Source organism: Vicugna pacos, chromosome 7 (assembly GCF_048564905.1).
Source record: "Vicugna pacos chromosome 7, VicPac4, whole genome shotgun sequence".
Lineage (NCBI taxonomy): Eukaryota > Metazoa > Chordata > Mammalia > Artiodactyla > Camelidae > Vicugna > Vicugna pacos.
In genome coordinates, this window is record NC_132993.1 from 24,457,751 (window position 1) to 24,472,697 (window position 14,947).

Consider the following 14,947-nt stretch of genomic DNA (forward strand, 5'->3'; position numbering starts at 1 on the left):
CACTGACTGTGTGATACCCAAATCAGTATACTTGTGGGTTATATTTTTCTATAAATCAGAAAAAAGAAATTTGGTGCAATGAACTATCAGAAATAGAAAGTAACAAAAAAAATCCTGTTTAAAATCACATTAAAAATAATAAAATACCTAGGAAAAAACTTAACCAAGGAAGTGAAAGACCTATACTCTGAAAACTATAAAACATTGGGAAGTATAAAGCATGAAGGAAACTGAAGATGATACAAAGAAATGAAAGATATCTCATGCTCTTGGATTGGAAGAATTAATATTGTTTAGATGGCCATACTACCCAAAGCATCTGTAGATTGAATGCAGTCTCTATTTTAATACCCATGAAGCTTTTTCACAAATAGTCCTAAAATTCATATGGAACCCCAACAGATCCTGAATTGCCAAAGAAATCTTGAGAAAAAAGTACAAAGCTAGAAGTATCACCCTCCCAGACTTCAGACCACAAAGCTACAGTAATCAAAACAGCATGGTATTGGTACAAAAACAGAATAGAGGACCCAAAAATAAACCCACACACCTATGGTCAACTAATCTATGACAAAGAAGGTGAGAATATACCGTGGAGAAAAGACAGTCTCTTTAACAAATGGTGCTGGGAAAACTGGACAGCCACATGTAAAACAGTGATCTTAGAGCATTTCCTCACACCACATATAAAAATAAACTCAAAATGGATTAAACACCTAAATGTAAGACCTAAAACCATAAAACTCCTAGAAGAGAATATAGGCAGAAAACACTTTTTTTTCAAGAATAAAAAAGTAGTTTATTATTCTACTTTTAAAACAGATGGAAGGTGAAAAATGTCTATTTGGTATAATTAAGAAGATTAGTGACATGAGAGTAGGCAGAAAACACTTTGACAAAAACCCTAGCAAAAAATTTTTTTGGATCTGTCTCCTAAGGCAAAAGAAATAAAAGCAAAAATAAACAAATAGAACCTAATTAAATGTAAAGGCTTTTTTGCACAGCAAAGGAAACCGCTGACAAAATGAAAAGACAACCTATGAAATGGGAGAAAACATTTGCAAATGATATGACCTATGAAGGGTCAATATCCAACATATATAAATAGCTCATACAACTCAATATCAAAAAATAATAAAAAAAAATTGGTAGAAGGCTTGAATAGACATTTTTCTAAAGAAGACGTACTGACAGCTAACAGGCACATGAACAGATGCCCAGCATCTCTAATTATTAGAAAAATGCAAATCAAAACTGCAATGACATATCATCTCACACCTTCAAAATGGCTATCATCAAAATGTCTACAAATAACAAATGTTGGGTGAAGATGTGGAGAAAAGGGGAACCCCCTGTACACTGTCAGTGGGAATGTAAATTGGTACAGCCACTATGGGAAATAGTACAGAGGTCCCTCAAAAAGCTAAAAATAGAATTACCACATGATCCAACACATGGAAAATCCCACCCTCCCCAACTCTGCTCTCCATATTCTTTCCCATGGATCTAAACATCGGATATTAATTGCTTATTTGTATGTTGAATGTCTGTTCCCCCCAGCAAGAATATAAGTCATAAGAAGGCAAGGCTCTTTGCTTAGGTCAAGGATATATTTCAAAGCCTAGGACAGTGTCTGGTAAGAAGGAATGTTTAATAAATTGATTAGTGTACGAATTGATTAATAGACGAATGGATGAATCGGGAAGGTGATACGAAAACTCTTCTCTGATGAAGTGACTAAATAGTGAATGTTTGATGTTTAAAAATCAAAAGTTAGAAAAATTGTTAATTATATTTTGTTATATCCAGTTGATAGACTATTATGTGACCTTAAAAATGTTTAAATTATATTTATGAAGACTGAAATAAGGATGAAAACTACTTATAAGATATGGTTAAGTGAAAAATACAAGACGCAAAAATATGCACATTATTATTTACAACCATGTTTTTAAAAAGTCTTCAGAAGAAAAGCTAGAAAGAAAAACACCAAAAGTTACCAGGATATGTTATAGTGATTATTTTTTCTATTTTATAAATTTTTCTATAATGTGCTTATATCATCTTTGATATGAAAATGAACTTCATTTTTAAAAAGTTAATCTATGCAATGCTATCTCTCTTTTATGGTATTATAAAAATGTTTTGTTTTGTTTGTATTTTACATTTAGAAATCAGACCTTCACAATGTCAGTAACCACTAACACGCAGGGACCCAGAGTTGAAAAGGGCACACCTGTATTGCAAATGTTTCACAGAAAGACAAAAGAGGCAGAGGAGGAGGTTGAATCAATCCTCATGCCTTCTATAATAGCATCATACCTGTCTTGAGTTTATCTTCCAAGTAGATCATCTCCAGGAGAAGGAAATCCTATCAATTGAACCCTGCCTCTCAAGAGAACACATGCACAAGTGACTATAAATACAACATGACATCAGAAAGAGGAAACTGCCCAAGACTCTGTTTTATCCAAAGTGTTTCCATTACTTTGGTGATCAAGGGAAGATAGTTGAAGATTAGCAACATGTCTTAAGCCAAATATGCATGAGATGTATTATTTCATTTATTTCTCAGAGTAATTCACAGAGGTAGGAACTATATTATCAGATTTCAGATGAGAAAATGGGGAATATAAATAACTTGCTCAGAATCAAACAACCAGACAGATAGTGAAACAATGATTGAAATTAGATTCAAACCTACTCCAAAACCGTTACTCAAAACTCATACATGGGGACCAAAATCTCAACTATCTCTTGGTAGGATCCCCTTCCCAATAGCACTTCTGAGTCCCTTAAACGTCATTTATTAAAATATTGTTTTAGTAATGGTTTTTGCTTGCAAAAGACACCAATCACATTTTAATCAACATGGCTCTAGTTTCTACATCTAGGGCAATGTCAACCTAGGAAGCACGAATACTATCCTGGAGCCTTTCACTGTACCTAGAGTTGCCAGTATCTGTGAGGGAGGGACTCACGGTGGGGGAGGGGGCGCCATATTGGAATCGATGCCTTTACCATGAGTAGACTACAGCTCCCCTCTCATTAGAAGTCATGTCAGGAGCTGGTTCTGCACACTTTCAGCCCAGACCTGAAGAAGTTTGAACCTACGGCTGTAACAGGGACTCTGCCTTCGGTCCTCTTTGGTGGACCAGGTGACCGCGTCACACCCTGAGGTGATCCCATTTGTTCAATCAGATAATTACTTAGTAATTGGTCCTTAAGTAAACTGCTAGCTGGAATCCAGTCTTTGAAATCAATAACATAATATTTATATGTGTACTTTCATGTATATACGTTCATATGAAGCTGAAAATATATTAGCTGTAGGTTAAATAGGTTTACAACTTAAACATTCCAGTAAGGAAGAAGAGTGCATTGAGTTTTACTCCTGGATCTGGTTTCTTAGCCCAGTCGCAGCCAAATAAAGCAATAGTTCCTGTTTATGTTAAGCGACATACCTAATGCTAATTATGACACCTCCGAATGGACTTCATATGAGAAAAAAAATTGTCATCAGTTTCATCTCTTCCCTAAGTGATGCCTCTAGAGGCCACACAATTCCCTTTAAACTCAATTATCTCACTACTGAATGTGCTGAGAACCAGCTGAAACCAGCAGACACAGTGTTATTAGTGAGGCAGAAAAAGAGGAAACCCCAGAGCTGCCATCAGCCATCTTCATTCCTCTGCAGTCGGCCCCTTCGTATCCCTGATAACAATGACAGGAGAATCTCTCCGCGAGCAGCGCCAGGTCTGTATCAGATGCTTGTCCTTTCACAGTGAGCTCTCCATCCTCGGAGGCCTCTATGTGGTAGCTTGCAGGGTTCAAGTGAAGGTAATGAGGAGCTTTCCACACCTTCCTTACGCATCTCCCGTTATTCCTGCAGAGGTGATGGCTGCACACCTCAGCGGCTCTGCTCACGTTGACTATGTACCTCCCAAAGTCGGAGCTCACAAACCGCTTCACCTTTGTACAGTTGACCTAGAAATGTAGAAACAAGGAGATTTTAGTGTTTTGGGGTTTTTTGGTTTGTTTTCTGATACTGATAGGGTTAGGGCATCTAGACCCACAAAGCAGCTCTTGGACTTGATTGAAACTGAATGGCTTGGTTCCAGCCCATGAACTCTTAGGCTCAGGTGCTATTAACACCCAGACCCAGACCAGAAAGGGTTAAGAGGTGGAAGAGGCAGGAGATGGAGAGCATGTTCTCGTAGGCCTAGTAACTGAATTTGCCCATGGGCCCCGGAGTCAACATATGCGACCTTGCCTTCTTCCAATATGCATCCTTGTTTAATTTCCTTCTAGCTCCCAAATGAATGGGTGTAAAGAAAAGAGGAACAAACCCAAATTAGAAATTGTGCCAGAGCTACTGTCCTCTGGCCACCTTTCAGGTATGTGTACCTCTCAGGGTTGTGTTAGAACCTGAATCATCACGTTCTACCAAATTATTGTTGACCGTCAACCTGTAGCCTTCTGGATTTTCCTGTTGATTATGCTCAGCTATCAGCTGCCCTGGGGTCTAACCTCCTGTATACAATTCAAACACAGCAAAGCTTGGGAGGCTGCCCAGGTCATTCGTGTGTGTGCTTGTGCATGTGTGTGTGGTTCCTATTGCGTGTTCTAAACAGAAGCCACCTGGTTTGTGCACTTAGCTTCCTTTCCTGATGACACTCTTCTCTTGAGCCACCTGGGCTGGAGAGGAAATATCACACTGGGAGAATCGGGAATTGATCCTCTCAGTTTCTACCTAATTCTTACATGTGCACGAAGGAGACTTCTAACCTTATGTTGTCACAAATAGTTTCATGAATGATATCTCAGTAGCAACAATTCGCGCCTGTGAAATTCTAAGAATATCAGATCACCATGAACTTGCAAAAAATTCAATTTAACAAAAATACAAGTATTACAATTCAAGGCAAAATGCATGACACTGTAGAGAGAAAAACAAACAACAGCTGAAAATATAGAAGAGAGTGTGATGAATGTAGACTGGGGAAAACTGGAGTAGATAATATTTGAGCTGGGAGAAATTTGAAGAGACATAAATCTTATTTTAAATGTTATTAATTTTCAGCTAATTTCTCCATAGAAGAAAAATCAGTTCAATGCAGATATTAAAAATTACCATCTGTTTCTACTTCTCAAAATACGATCTCACACATTTTGTGCAATGGTTAAGTGAAAGAATTCCAGAGTCGGACTGCCTGTGGTCAGTGCCTGCTCCACTGCTAGCTAGCCTGTTACCCTAGTTAGATTTCCTCTCTTGCTTCCTCATCTATAAAAAGGATGCTAGTCCCTACCTCATGGGGGTTATTACAATCAATAAACGAGCAAATCCAAAACAAAAACGCACTTGACACAATCCAAGCATATAGTAAATATTCAACAAATGTCAGTATTATGATTACTGTCTTAACAAAAGTTAATCTTCATCGTGCTCCTTCTACATATCAGGCGCTAATTTGAGCTTTAATTCTAACGCAAGTTTAGATTGGAATAGAGTGAGTTCTATAGGAGAACAGACACTGTACATAATATGAACTATGCCGCCAAGGTCCTGTCTTACCTCGGATGAAGTTAAGTTCATGTCTCCCCAAACAACAAAGCCCGCAGCTCCCAAGGCAGCACTTTCTCCAACAGTACTGATGAGGTCTTGCTAGATTGGAGAGGGTAGAGGTCATTATTCATATAAAGCAACCTGCCAGGGATTAGGGTTGGAAGCTAAATTCAATGTAATAGGATGAAATTATTTTCCAGTTTCTGAGAGTAATGCAAATGTTAAATGAACCAAGGCTCAGAAATTACACTCTATAATCATATGGAAAGACATATTAAATATGTATTTTTTAAACTCATGTTTTCCCAAACAGGATATTATTTTGAAGACAGTTAGCCTGTAAATAGCCACCAAAAGGTGTTCAGTCGAAGTTGACAGGGGGCACAGACACATAAACCAGCCATAAGTATAGGACCTGAAAGAGAATCCGAAAGTTTTCCTTCTCCAAATATGAGGAATGCCTTGCATTCAGTCTTAGCTGAGTTCCCTTTCCAGCTTACAACCCTCTCCTGAGAACTTCACCTCTGCAGTGATTGAAGGGATTTTGTGATTTGGATTCCAATATTAGGCAAAGGAACACAGTGTTAAGGGCCTGAAGGATCTGATTTGCTCCAGCCCTTATATTTGGTCCCTGAAATTATTTGTATTTAATTTCAAAGTACCTGACTTAATGGGCTTTATTTGTGATTCATCCAGTCACGATAAGGTCACCAGGATTTTTCTCAATATGGTTAAGATAGATGAAAACAAAATTTCAGCAGGGAGAATGATGGTTTTGTAATCCTAAAGGATTATTGTTTTAGTGTTTAAAGGTTAACGTGAATCTAGGTCATTTTAGAGGGAAATTAAAAGTTGAATGCGTACAGCTGGTTTCCTAAATTAAGTTTCTGCAGTTGGTTTTCTAAATAAGTTTGTTAAATTATAATATATCCTCCCACTCTTTAGACTACTAAGCATTCACCTTTTACTCCAAAGCTGAATTTCCGGCACTTATACGCTGGAAAATGTAATTGGGTGATTTGGTGGCAATTAAAAGCAGAACTTTAAACTGTATTTTGCCTTGGACATTTTATATGAATATCAGTACTTGAAAGAGAAATCTCCTTACCTGACACTTCATAGTCCACCCAAATGAAAGGTTTTACAATATCAGTTTTTAAAGTTTCTTTTTTCTGGGCAATTTTCTGATAATTTTCAAAAAAAGGAAGAGGTTTTTGGTTTAAACTAATTTCCTTTCAGGCTCACATCTATTTCCATTTCTCACAACCATAGTTTCTGCTGACGTGGCAGGAGGGGAAGAGTTATTGTGAGGCTCAAATAAGACAGTGTAAGCTAGTGTAAGCGGAACTCCCATCATAGACATCCTCCATTTCTGCTACAGGGCTTTTGATCTCTAGCATTTCTTCTCAGATCTTTCTCAGAATTTCCATCTCTCTGCTGACATTATCCATTTATTCTTACGTCCATCCTACTTTGTCCATTAGAGCCCTTAGCCTATTAATCTTAGTTGTTTTAAATTCCCGATCTGATCATTCCAACACCCCTGCTATCTCTGAGTCTACTTCCTATGCTTGCTCTGTCTCTGCAAGATGCGTTTTGTAATTTTTTTCTTGATAGCTAGACGTGATTTAATTTTTTCCTGACAGGCAGATAGCTATCTGGCTGGGTAAAAGGAACTGCTATAAACAGGCCTTTAGTACCATGCTAGTCAGGTCGGCAGGGGATGGACGAGTTCCAGTTTTGGGAGTAGGTCTCAGTCTTTGAGTGAGTCTGTGCCTCTGGACTGTGAACTTCACAAGTGCTTCTCAGCTGTCCCCCTCCTGTCCCAGCCTGCTTAGGTGGGAGAGTCTCACTAGATGGGGCTAGAGTTGGGTATTTCCTTTGTTCCAAGTGGAAAACTAGAGCGAGCTGGAGCGGAGTATTTCCTTTCCCCCAGGTCAGTTAGGCTCTGATAAAACCTCAGTGGGTCTGACTCTTGTTAAATTGTTTCTTCTGAGGGCAGACCTTGCCCACAGAACAGAATGCTTTCGAGGGCTCGAGATGGTTCCTGTTCTCCTCCTCCTGCTAGGTGCACGAGAAGGTGTTCTCCAGTGTTCACTGTGAGGACCTGCTGAGCTCCTGGGGGAGGTAAAACTCACAGAAGCATTTCCCCCCTGCCCCATGACTGAGTCCCTGTGCAGTTTTCTTCTCTCAGGCTTGTCCACGCTGAGCTGCCAGCAGTTTCCCAATTACAGTTCAGGTTTCCCTACTCTGGCAGTGGTTCCCGCAGAGGTTTCTGCTCATGGTTTCTGATCTGGGAAGCTGTGGTTCTCAGTATTCACCTGTCTGTCTCTCCAGTTTTGAGGGCAGCAATCTGCCCTGTGTCCACATTTCTCTTATTAATCTAAGAAGAGTTGACTTTTTTGGTTGGTTTAGTTTTTTGCTTGTTAGGACTGAGTGGCAACTTCCAAGCTTCTTACATGCTGAGCTGGAAACAAGAAATTGCCCACGAATTTCTTTGGGTTAGGGATTTGTCATCAGAGGAATGAGAGAGACAAAGCATTTACACTTTGTATTTATAGGTTATTGACCCATATGCAGTAAGGCAACCCCAAATGTCTGTGGTGGAAGCCACACCTTCTGGGGCTGGTATCAGGAGGGAGTGTTAATTTCTTTCCAGTGTGTACTTTAGTGTCATTATCAGAGGGTTTCTTGGGACTGATTCAAAATGGCAAGTCTTCTATATGTGTTGACTAGAGGTAAGGAGTCCTTAGCAGATATTAAGGCAAATTCCTCTACCAAATTAACTCACTGTCACCTTGCTGAGAGCTGAGTGTTGAATGAATCACAGAACATTTCTGTTTGGGGGGCCAAAAAAGCAAGGGCACTACTCAGTGAGGGGGGTGGTCACAGGTAAGATGCCTCTAGGGGTAAACTGGGACCACCTGAGAGCATGAGCCACATGAGTGACGTTACATGAAAGGAGAAATAAAGGAACACCACACACTGTCATAGAAGCAAATCCTCCAGGTCCCAGCACAGTGTAAGGCTGCTTTGCCCTGCCTATGGCTCTCAACTCACATCAAGGTTTTGGAAGTAGAAAGGAGGGGCACCCAGAGGACTCATTCTGTACAGCTGGGTTTCAGTCCTCGCTACTTCACTACAGTGCAGGAGCCCACAGTGGGGAACTGGAGCATCACTGGTGAGCTCCCTTTGTGTGTTGCCAGAGGGAATATTAACTAATTACTGGGGAAAACACCTCTAAATGTACATTCAAGAAAATCCCTGTCATTATTTTGTTCTTTCTTTTTTTTTTTTTACTGAAGTATAGTCAGTTTACAATGTTGTGTCAATTTCTGGTGTAAAGCATAATGTTTCAGTCATACATATACATACATATATTTGTTTTCATATTCTTTTTCACTATAGGTTATTACAAGATAGTGAATACAGTTCCCTGTGCCATACAGTGGAAACTTGTTTATCTATTTTAAGTATAGTAGTTAGTTTCTGCAACTCTCGAACTCCCAATTTATCCCTCCCCACCCCCTTTCCCTCGTGGTAACTGTAAGTTTGTTTTCTACTTTTCATTATTTTTTAAAGCGTAGCATCAAGTGATATCTACCCTGCATTTATATGTCAGTGGTGTGAGCAATCTTTTGTGTGAAATGAGGCTTTACAGGTCCCATTGAATTCCCCCCCGCCATGGCTACTGACTGCAATTTCATTCTTAGGTATTCCCCTTGCAAGTTTAAGGCTCTGATTCTTGTTTAAAGGCAAGAGCTCTACCACGGGTACTTCTGTAGTGCTTCACATTTTTATTTCTATCTTCTCAGTATTTCCACGTCGGTAGGGCACGTAACATTGTGCTGTTTTGTAGATTAAGACAATGCAGCACTGAGGTCCGGAGAGGTGAAGAGGTTTGCTACTTAGTGGTAAATTGTTTTTCTAATCCTAATTATATGTGTGTACACACACACATTCTAAAATGTGGATATCTCTGGGAAGGCAGAAGTGGAAGGCATTACTAGTATTGACAGTTTGGTATAGGTAAATACCAGGTTTTTAAAAATTTGTGGACAGATTTTTATGGTGGATAGAATTAAAAATGGTGGCAAACTAGTGGTGCAAAACATGTGGAAATCCCTTAAGTTCAGAAAGTTTGCAGCATGAAACCATGGGGCTGACAAAACTGTTTCTGGGTGAGACCCTAACTGTTCCTTCTTTCCTTCATCGTAACAGAAGCATTTCTGAGGCTGTAGCTTTTCAAGAAGGCACTTACCCTTAGTTTGCAGAATGTGCAGAATGTGCAGAATGTACCAGTAGTTTAATCTTTTGAAATGAACACTTTGTCCCTTAAAGTTTATTGTTTCTTCCAAAAGTAAATTTGTTATCACTGAACAAAGGAACTTGATTGAGCCAAATACAGAATAAGTTTCATAGAAGATGGTGTTTAACTTTCAAGTCTAGAATAAAGACCATTTTGTAAAGATTTAGGTAACTTTTTTAAACTTTCCAGTTAGTATTGGTTTCCTGTCATTCTGTCATTTGTTGCTGATTTTTCTGGATTGTATAAATATCAGTTCACAATAGAGAATTTTTTTTCTTTACTCATCCTGTCAGTGGTGTTTGACGGCAGAGCGTTTACCAAGTCCTGATTTATTTGTGCCATTTCTCCCTCTGAGGAGTAAGCTCTGCTTTCTGCTCCACAGACACGTACTGGTTATGGCAGAGCCCTCACCGGGGTGTTTCCTGAGCCTTCTCCTTTGGATACCTCACACTCAGAACATCTTTATATTTTAATACATGCTGGTGAATTGAAACTTACAATGGCAGAGAAAAGAGAAAGGTGATCAACCCCTAGTTTGCAGCAATATCTTAAAATACCACTGCATCGCAAATGTGAAACCAGTCTCAAGTCTTATCATAGAAAGTTTACACATAATTATCCAGGTTCAAAAATTAGAGTAGCATCTTCTTTTACATTTTTACCTCTAGAAGTTTCCATTTAAGTGACTAGAGTAGCAAAGGAAGAAGGAAGGAGAGAAAATTCAGCTGAAAGTTCATCTATTTTAAAAATTACCCTCATGGTTTGTGCGCTCTTTGCATATGTGACTGAAGTAAAATCAACAGAATAAAACTTCTATTTGTGAGTTTTAACCTCAGGTTACAAAACCGTCTACTCATGATGAATTTATAATTGAATTTAGAAACTTAACACTGCTCTTACCAACTTTCCATTAGTTGCGGTCATAGAGTCAAGAATAAACCAGAGTTCTAAATCTGTAGTCACCTACTTTTAGCAGATTTATAACTCCCTTATACCTTAAAATTTTTTTAAATTTTAATTGTAGTAAAAAACACATAAAATACACTATCTTAGCTATTTCAAAGTATACAATTCAGTAGTGTTAACTATATTCGTGTTGTCGTGCCTCCTTTATACGTTTTGTCAAATCTATCATGCATTAAAAAGAAAATACTTTTTTTTTTCACTCTTGAGATTTTTGACCGTGAGGCCAGAAGCAGAAATGCCTATAATTCTGCTTCCACATGTATGATGAGCAAACTACTCCATTTGAAAACCTCCTCTCTGATTTTCCGAACAGTTCACCCCCAATCATCTCAATAACCTTTGCAAAAGGCCAGTCGTAAGGAAGCACAATCAGACTTGGGGCACTCGAGGGAGCAGTCGCTGCCATTTTATCTCAAGCCCTTCCCTCCTTACCTCATTCCTTGGAAGAACAGTAATGCCTAAAATCATCACGATTCAGTTTGCATAAATGAAGAGTCTAAGTGGATGACTGCTCAAAGGAAGAATTATGCTCCTATCTAAAGGACAACTAATTGGGAATTTTCCAGAGACTATAACTGACAGACAAGTGTCTCATTTAGAGACAAGAGGAAATCCTCCTATTTCTGGCAAGGGGCATCTTACCTTAGAAAGAAAGAATAAAGGTTCGTCTCTGTAGCCTAACCTAGTGTAGACGAATACCGGCAGAGCATAATCACGGGATGTCATGGTGGAGATCCGCATGGATTCATGCACCCGAAATTGCGAGAAATGCAGAATGTTCTCACTGCCTCTAGGAGATTTCCTGACAATGACAGAAGGATATAAAGCAGCACTGCTATTCCAGAGCCAAGAGAGCTCGTTGTTCCTCAGCACTTCTTCTTTCGGGCATGACCCGGTATAGTTTGGGGCATAAACATTGTAATTGTAGCAATCGGGATATAAATAGTAACCCCAAAGGCCCTTGGGTCTGCTCTTAATTCCCAATTCGATGGTTTCCTTCATGAAAGCTTTCGCACTTTTTTCAAAGGTTGCTTTGGCTAAATATTCAATGTCAGCAGCTGATACATTCCTTTGCGTCTTAGAAATAAGGTTTTTTGACTTCTGTCTGTAGATATCTTTTGTGTTCCAGTTCCTGGCCCACTGGGGTCGCCAATATTCCCAGTCTATAACAGCAAGTCCACTGAAATCTTCAGAAGGAATGTAATAGTTAATGTCGTGGTCAGCTTTTTCCAGATGTACCTGCAAACTTATGTTCTGGGGGAGACCCCCGTTAATGGGAACTCCCTGTGATGTATACCAGGGGTAGTATCCCAATCTGTTGACATAAAATATAGTGACATTTTGCCCCCTGGCCCTGGCCAGTGGACTTCCAATCACCTGAAACATTTTCAAATTTAGTCTTATGTTATATTTTATCAAGCACTGATCTGTTGGAGCATTCCAGGCAGCTATGAAAGGTTTCCTTTGATAAATTGGAAGTCGGGCAGGTTTCAGGGAAGAGATAGACTTCAGAAGGAAAAGTATGAGCAGACATGATATGAGACGTACTCGCTGAACAACACAAAACCGTAGTTGTCCTTCAGGTAACAGTTTCATGATAAGATAAAAATCTTTTCTGCTTTCATGCACTCTGGAAGACCTGTGGGGAGATTTAATTTTCTGTTAGTGATAATTTTGAGGAAAAAGACTCAAAGGGATGGATATTATTATTGTTGTTGTATATTTATATCTTCAAATTCATTTTATTTAAAGGTCTTAAAGAAGCCCACAAATAAAATGAGATATAAAAGCAAGTGTAGGGGGAGGGTATAGCTCAAGTGGTAGAGCGCACACTTAGCATGCACCAGATCCTGGGTTCAATCCCCAGTATCTCCTCTAAAAGTAAATAAGTAAATGAACCTAATTACCTACCCCCCCCAAAAAAAAACTGGGGAAAAAAAAAGAGTTCCTTCTTACCAAAAAGAAAAAAAGAAAAAAAGAAAGAGAGAGAGAGAGAGAGTAGAAAGCTCTTAAAAAAACAAGCAAGTGTAGTGACCTAACTTCTATTCTAGGGCAACCAATGCAATTCAACTAGCATTCATGGAGCATCACATATAAAATGCCCAGGACACAAAATGATTAGTATATGGTCCTCACCCTCAAAAAAACTCATGATCAAATAAACATGTAAAATAGTATTCACTACTATTGATGTTTTGGAAAATTCATCAAATCCCAGGCTCTGTGTTTAAGTACTTTATAAGTATTTATGTCATTTAATCTTGTAATAACTTTTGTATTATTTCATTAAGTAAGCTGAATGTCTAGACACTTTCCCAGCCTTCCTAGGGTGCTGGACCGTGGCCAGGCCAATTAGGTGCATCCTACTTTAGACTCTGAATTAAGATCTTGGGGATCAAAAGGGCTGAAAGGTGGTGGCGTCACTGCTAACAGAAATTCCAGTGTCCGGGAATGGCAGTGCATATACGGGCATCCAGATTCTGATATCCATGGTGTTAATGTTAAGTTGCAGCATTGTCCTCATGGAACAGTACTTTTCTGCTCAGGTCAAAGGTTTCACTTGGTTGCTTACAACCAGCAACTCTAACTGATGGAAATTCTTTGCATAGAATCTGTGGCTTGTGAATATTTCCTCCTGGAAAGCTGATCACTGTGTGCAGCATGTTGTATGTAATTATCTGTTTTTTATGTTTTATTTATTTTTTAACATTTTTGATTGAGTTATAGTCATTTTACAATGTTGTGTCAAATTCCAGTGTAGAGCACAATTTTTCAGTTATACATGGATATACATATATTCATTGTCACATTCCCCCCCCCCCCGCTGTGAGCTTGTAATTATCATTTTTAACCACCAGGTGTCACCAGCCAAATCTTATAGCATTTAGCAGGCCTTGGATGCTGAGGTAAACAAAAATTGTAGGTAATCTATAGAACTTTATTCAAAGAAGTTTAAGAAAAAAAAAGACGTATAAGAAGTTCTAAGTTAGCGGCTATACACAAAATATCAGTTTTTAAGAACTGTCGAGGTAAATAATTTCCTCATCCATTCATTGAATAAATATTTGTGTTCCTCCACAATACAAAGATGAGTAAGATTACTCTAGTTAGTAACATGAAATAGACTGAAGGTATAAATTATGGTCTGAAGAGAACAGTATTTTCAGGGGAGTATAATTTTAGAGTACAGTGAGAATTGTGGTCCTCAAAACTGCCCCTTATCTTTGAGGTTTTTTTAAAATTATATTCTGCCTCGGAGTAGGAAAAATGGATTTGCATAATGTGTTCATTCATAGGAAAAATTTTTTTCTTTAAATTTAAAATTCAGTTTATGCTAGAGAAGGCTACATATGTATAGGGAAAAAAATCTATTCTACCAGAACATTTCCTGCTTTCGGTTTTATTCAAAACACAGCTTTCGCCTTTGGTCAGCCGCCTCATCGCCACTACAGAACACCCTCACTCATTTACTACAAAGTTGCCAAGTAACTTTTCTCCTACCCTGGACATTGGTATTCATTCTCCTTACTCCAGTTAAGGAAAGGTTAAGGGAAGGTTCACATTCCATGGCTGGAGGCAGGCAGGGCTCCTGATAAAACGTGCAGGTGCACAAGGAATGCAGGCTAAATAAATAAGTAAAATCCAGCGCCTGGGTCTTCTGCTTGCGGTACGTCTCAGGTTGCTGCTTCTCACACAAGAGATCACGTCGCTGGTGACCCCTCTGTCACTCTCCTAATTAAACATGGCTTGTGGGAGGAGATCCCCTCCGTTGGCACCTCCCAGACAATTTTCCCAAACACTCTTACCCTCACAGAGCTTAAATCCCTGCAGGGGATATAAACAATAAACAAGGTGAGTAAATACACTACGTTTGAAGGTGATAATAGTAAAGGAAAAAATAAGCAGGGATTTGTTTTAAATGGGAAAGCCTTAGGAATCTGAAAAGAAGTAGTCTGAAAAGAAGAAAGAACTAAGCCTGGAAGATGTCTGGGGCAACACGGGCAAGGTAGCAAGTGCAAAGGCCCTGAGGCAGGAACATGCCTGCATGCGGTATTTAAGGAATTTCAAAAAGGCCAGTGACTAAGCAGAAGGGACAGAGAGGTCTT

At 39.0% G+C, this 14,947-nt stretch overlaps 1 protein-coding gene across 1 annotated transcript; it reads right to left on the minus strand.

Moving 5' to 3' along the window:
* Nucleotides 1–3,588: 3,588 nt before the first annotated feature.
* HYAL4 (hyaluronidase 4) lies at nucleotides 3,589–12,437 on the minus strand. The gene is made up of 3 exons (XM_006202246.3): nucleotides 11,484–12,437; nucleotides 5,576–5,665; nucleotides 3,589–3,987 (listed from the first exon to the last, which is right to left on the minus strand). Exons 1-3 carry the CDS (start codon nucleotides 12,435–12,437, stop codon nucleotides 3,589–3,591), a joined length of 1,443 nt encoding a protein of 480 aa, XP_006202308.2.
* Nucleotides 12,438–14,947: the final 2,510 nt, after the last annotated feature.

What these genes read in the sequence shown, in the direction of transcription:
- HYAL4 (XM_006202246.3), bottom strand. Translation starts at nt 12,437, where the DNA reads ATGAAACTGTTACCTGAAGGACAACTACGGTTTTGTGTTGTTCAGCGA. An exon ending in CTTTATTCTTTCTTTCTAAG is followed by an intron (nt 5,666 to 11,483) that starts GTAAGATGCCCC and finishes TCTCCAATCTAG; the next exon opens with CAAGACCTCATCAGTACTGT. An exon ending in TGAACTTAACTTCATCCGAG is followed by an intron (nt 3,988 to 5,575) that starts GTAAGACAGGAC and finishes CTACATTTCTAG; the next exon opens with GTCAACTGTACAAAGGTGAA.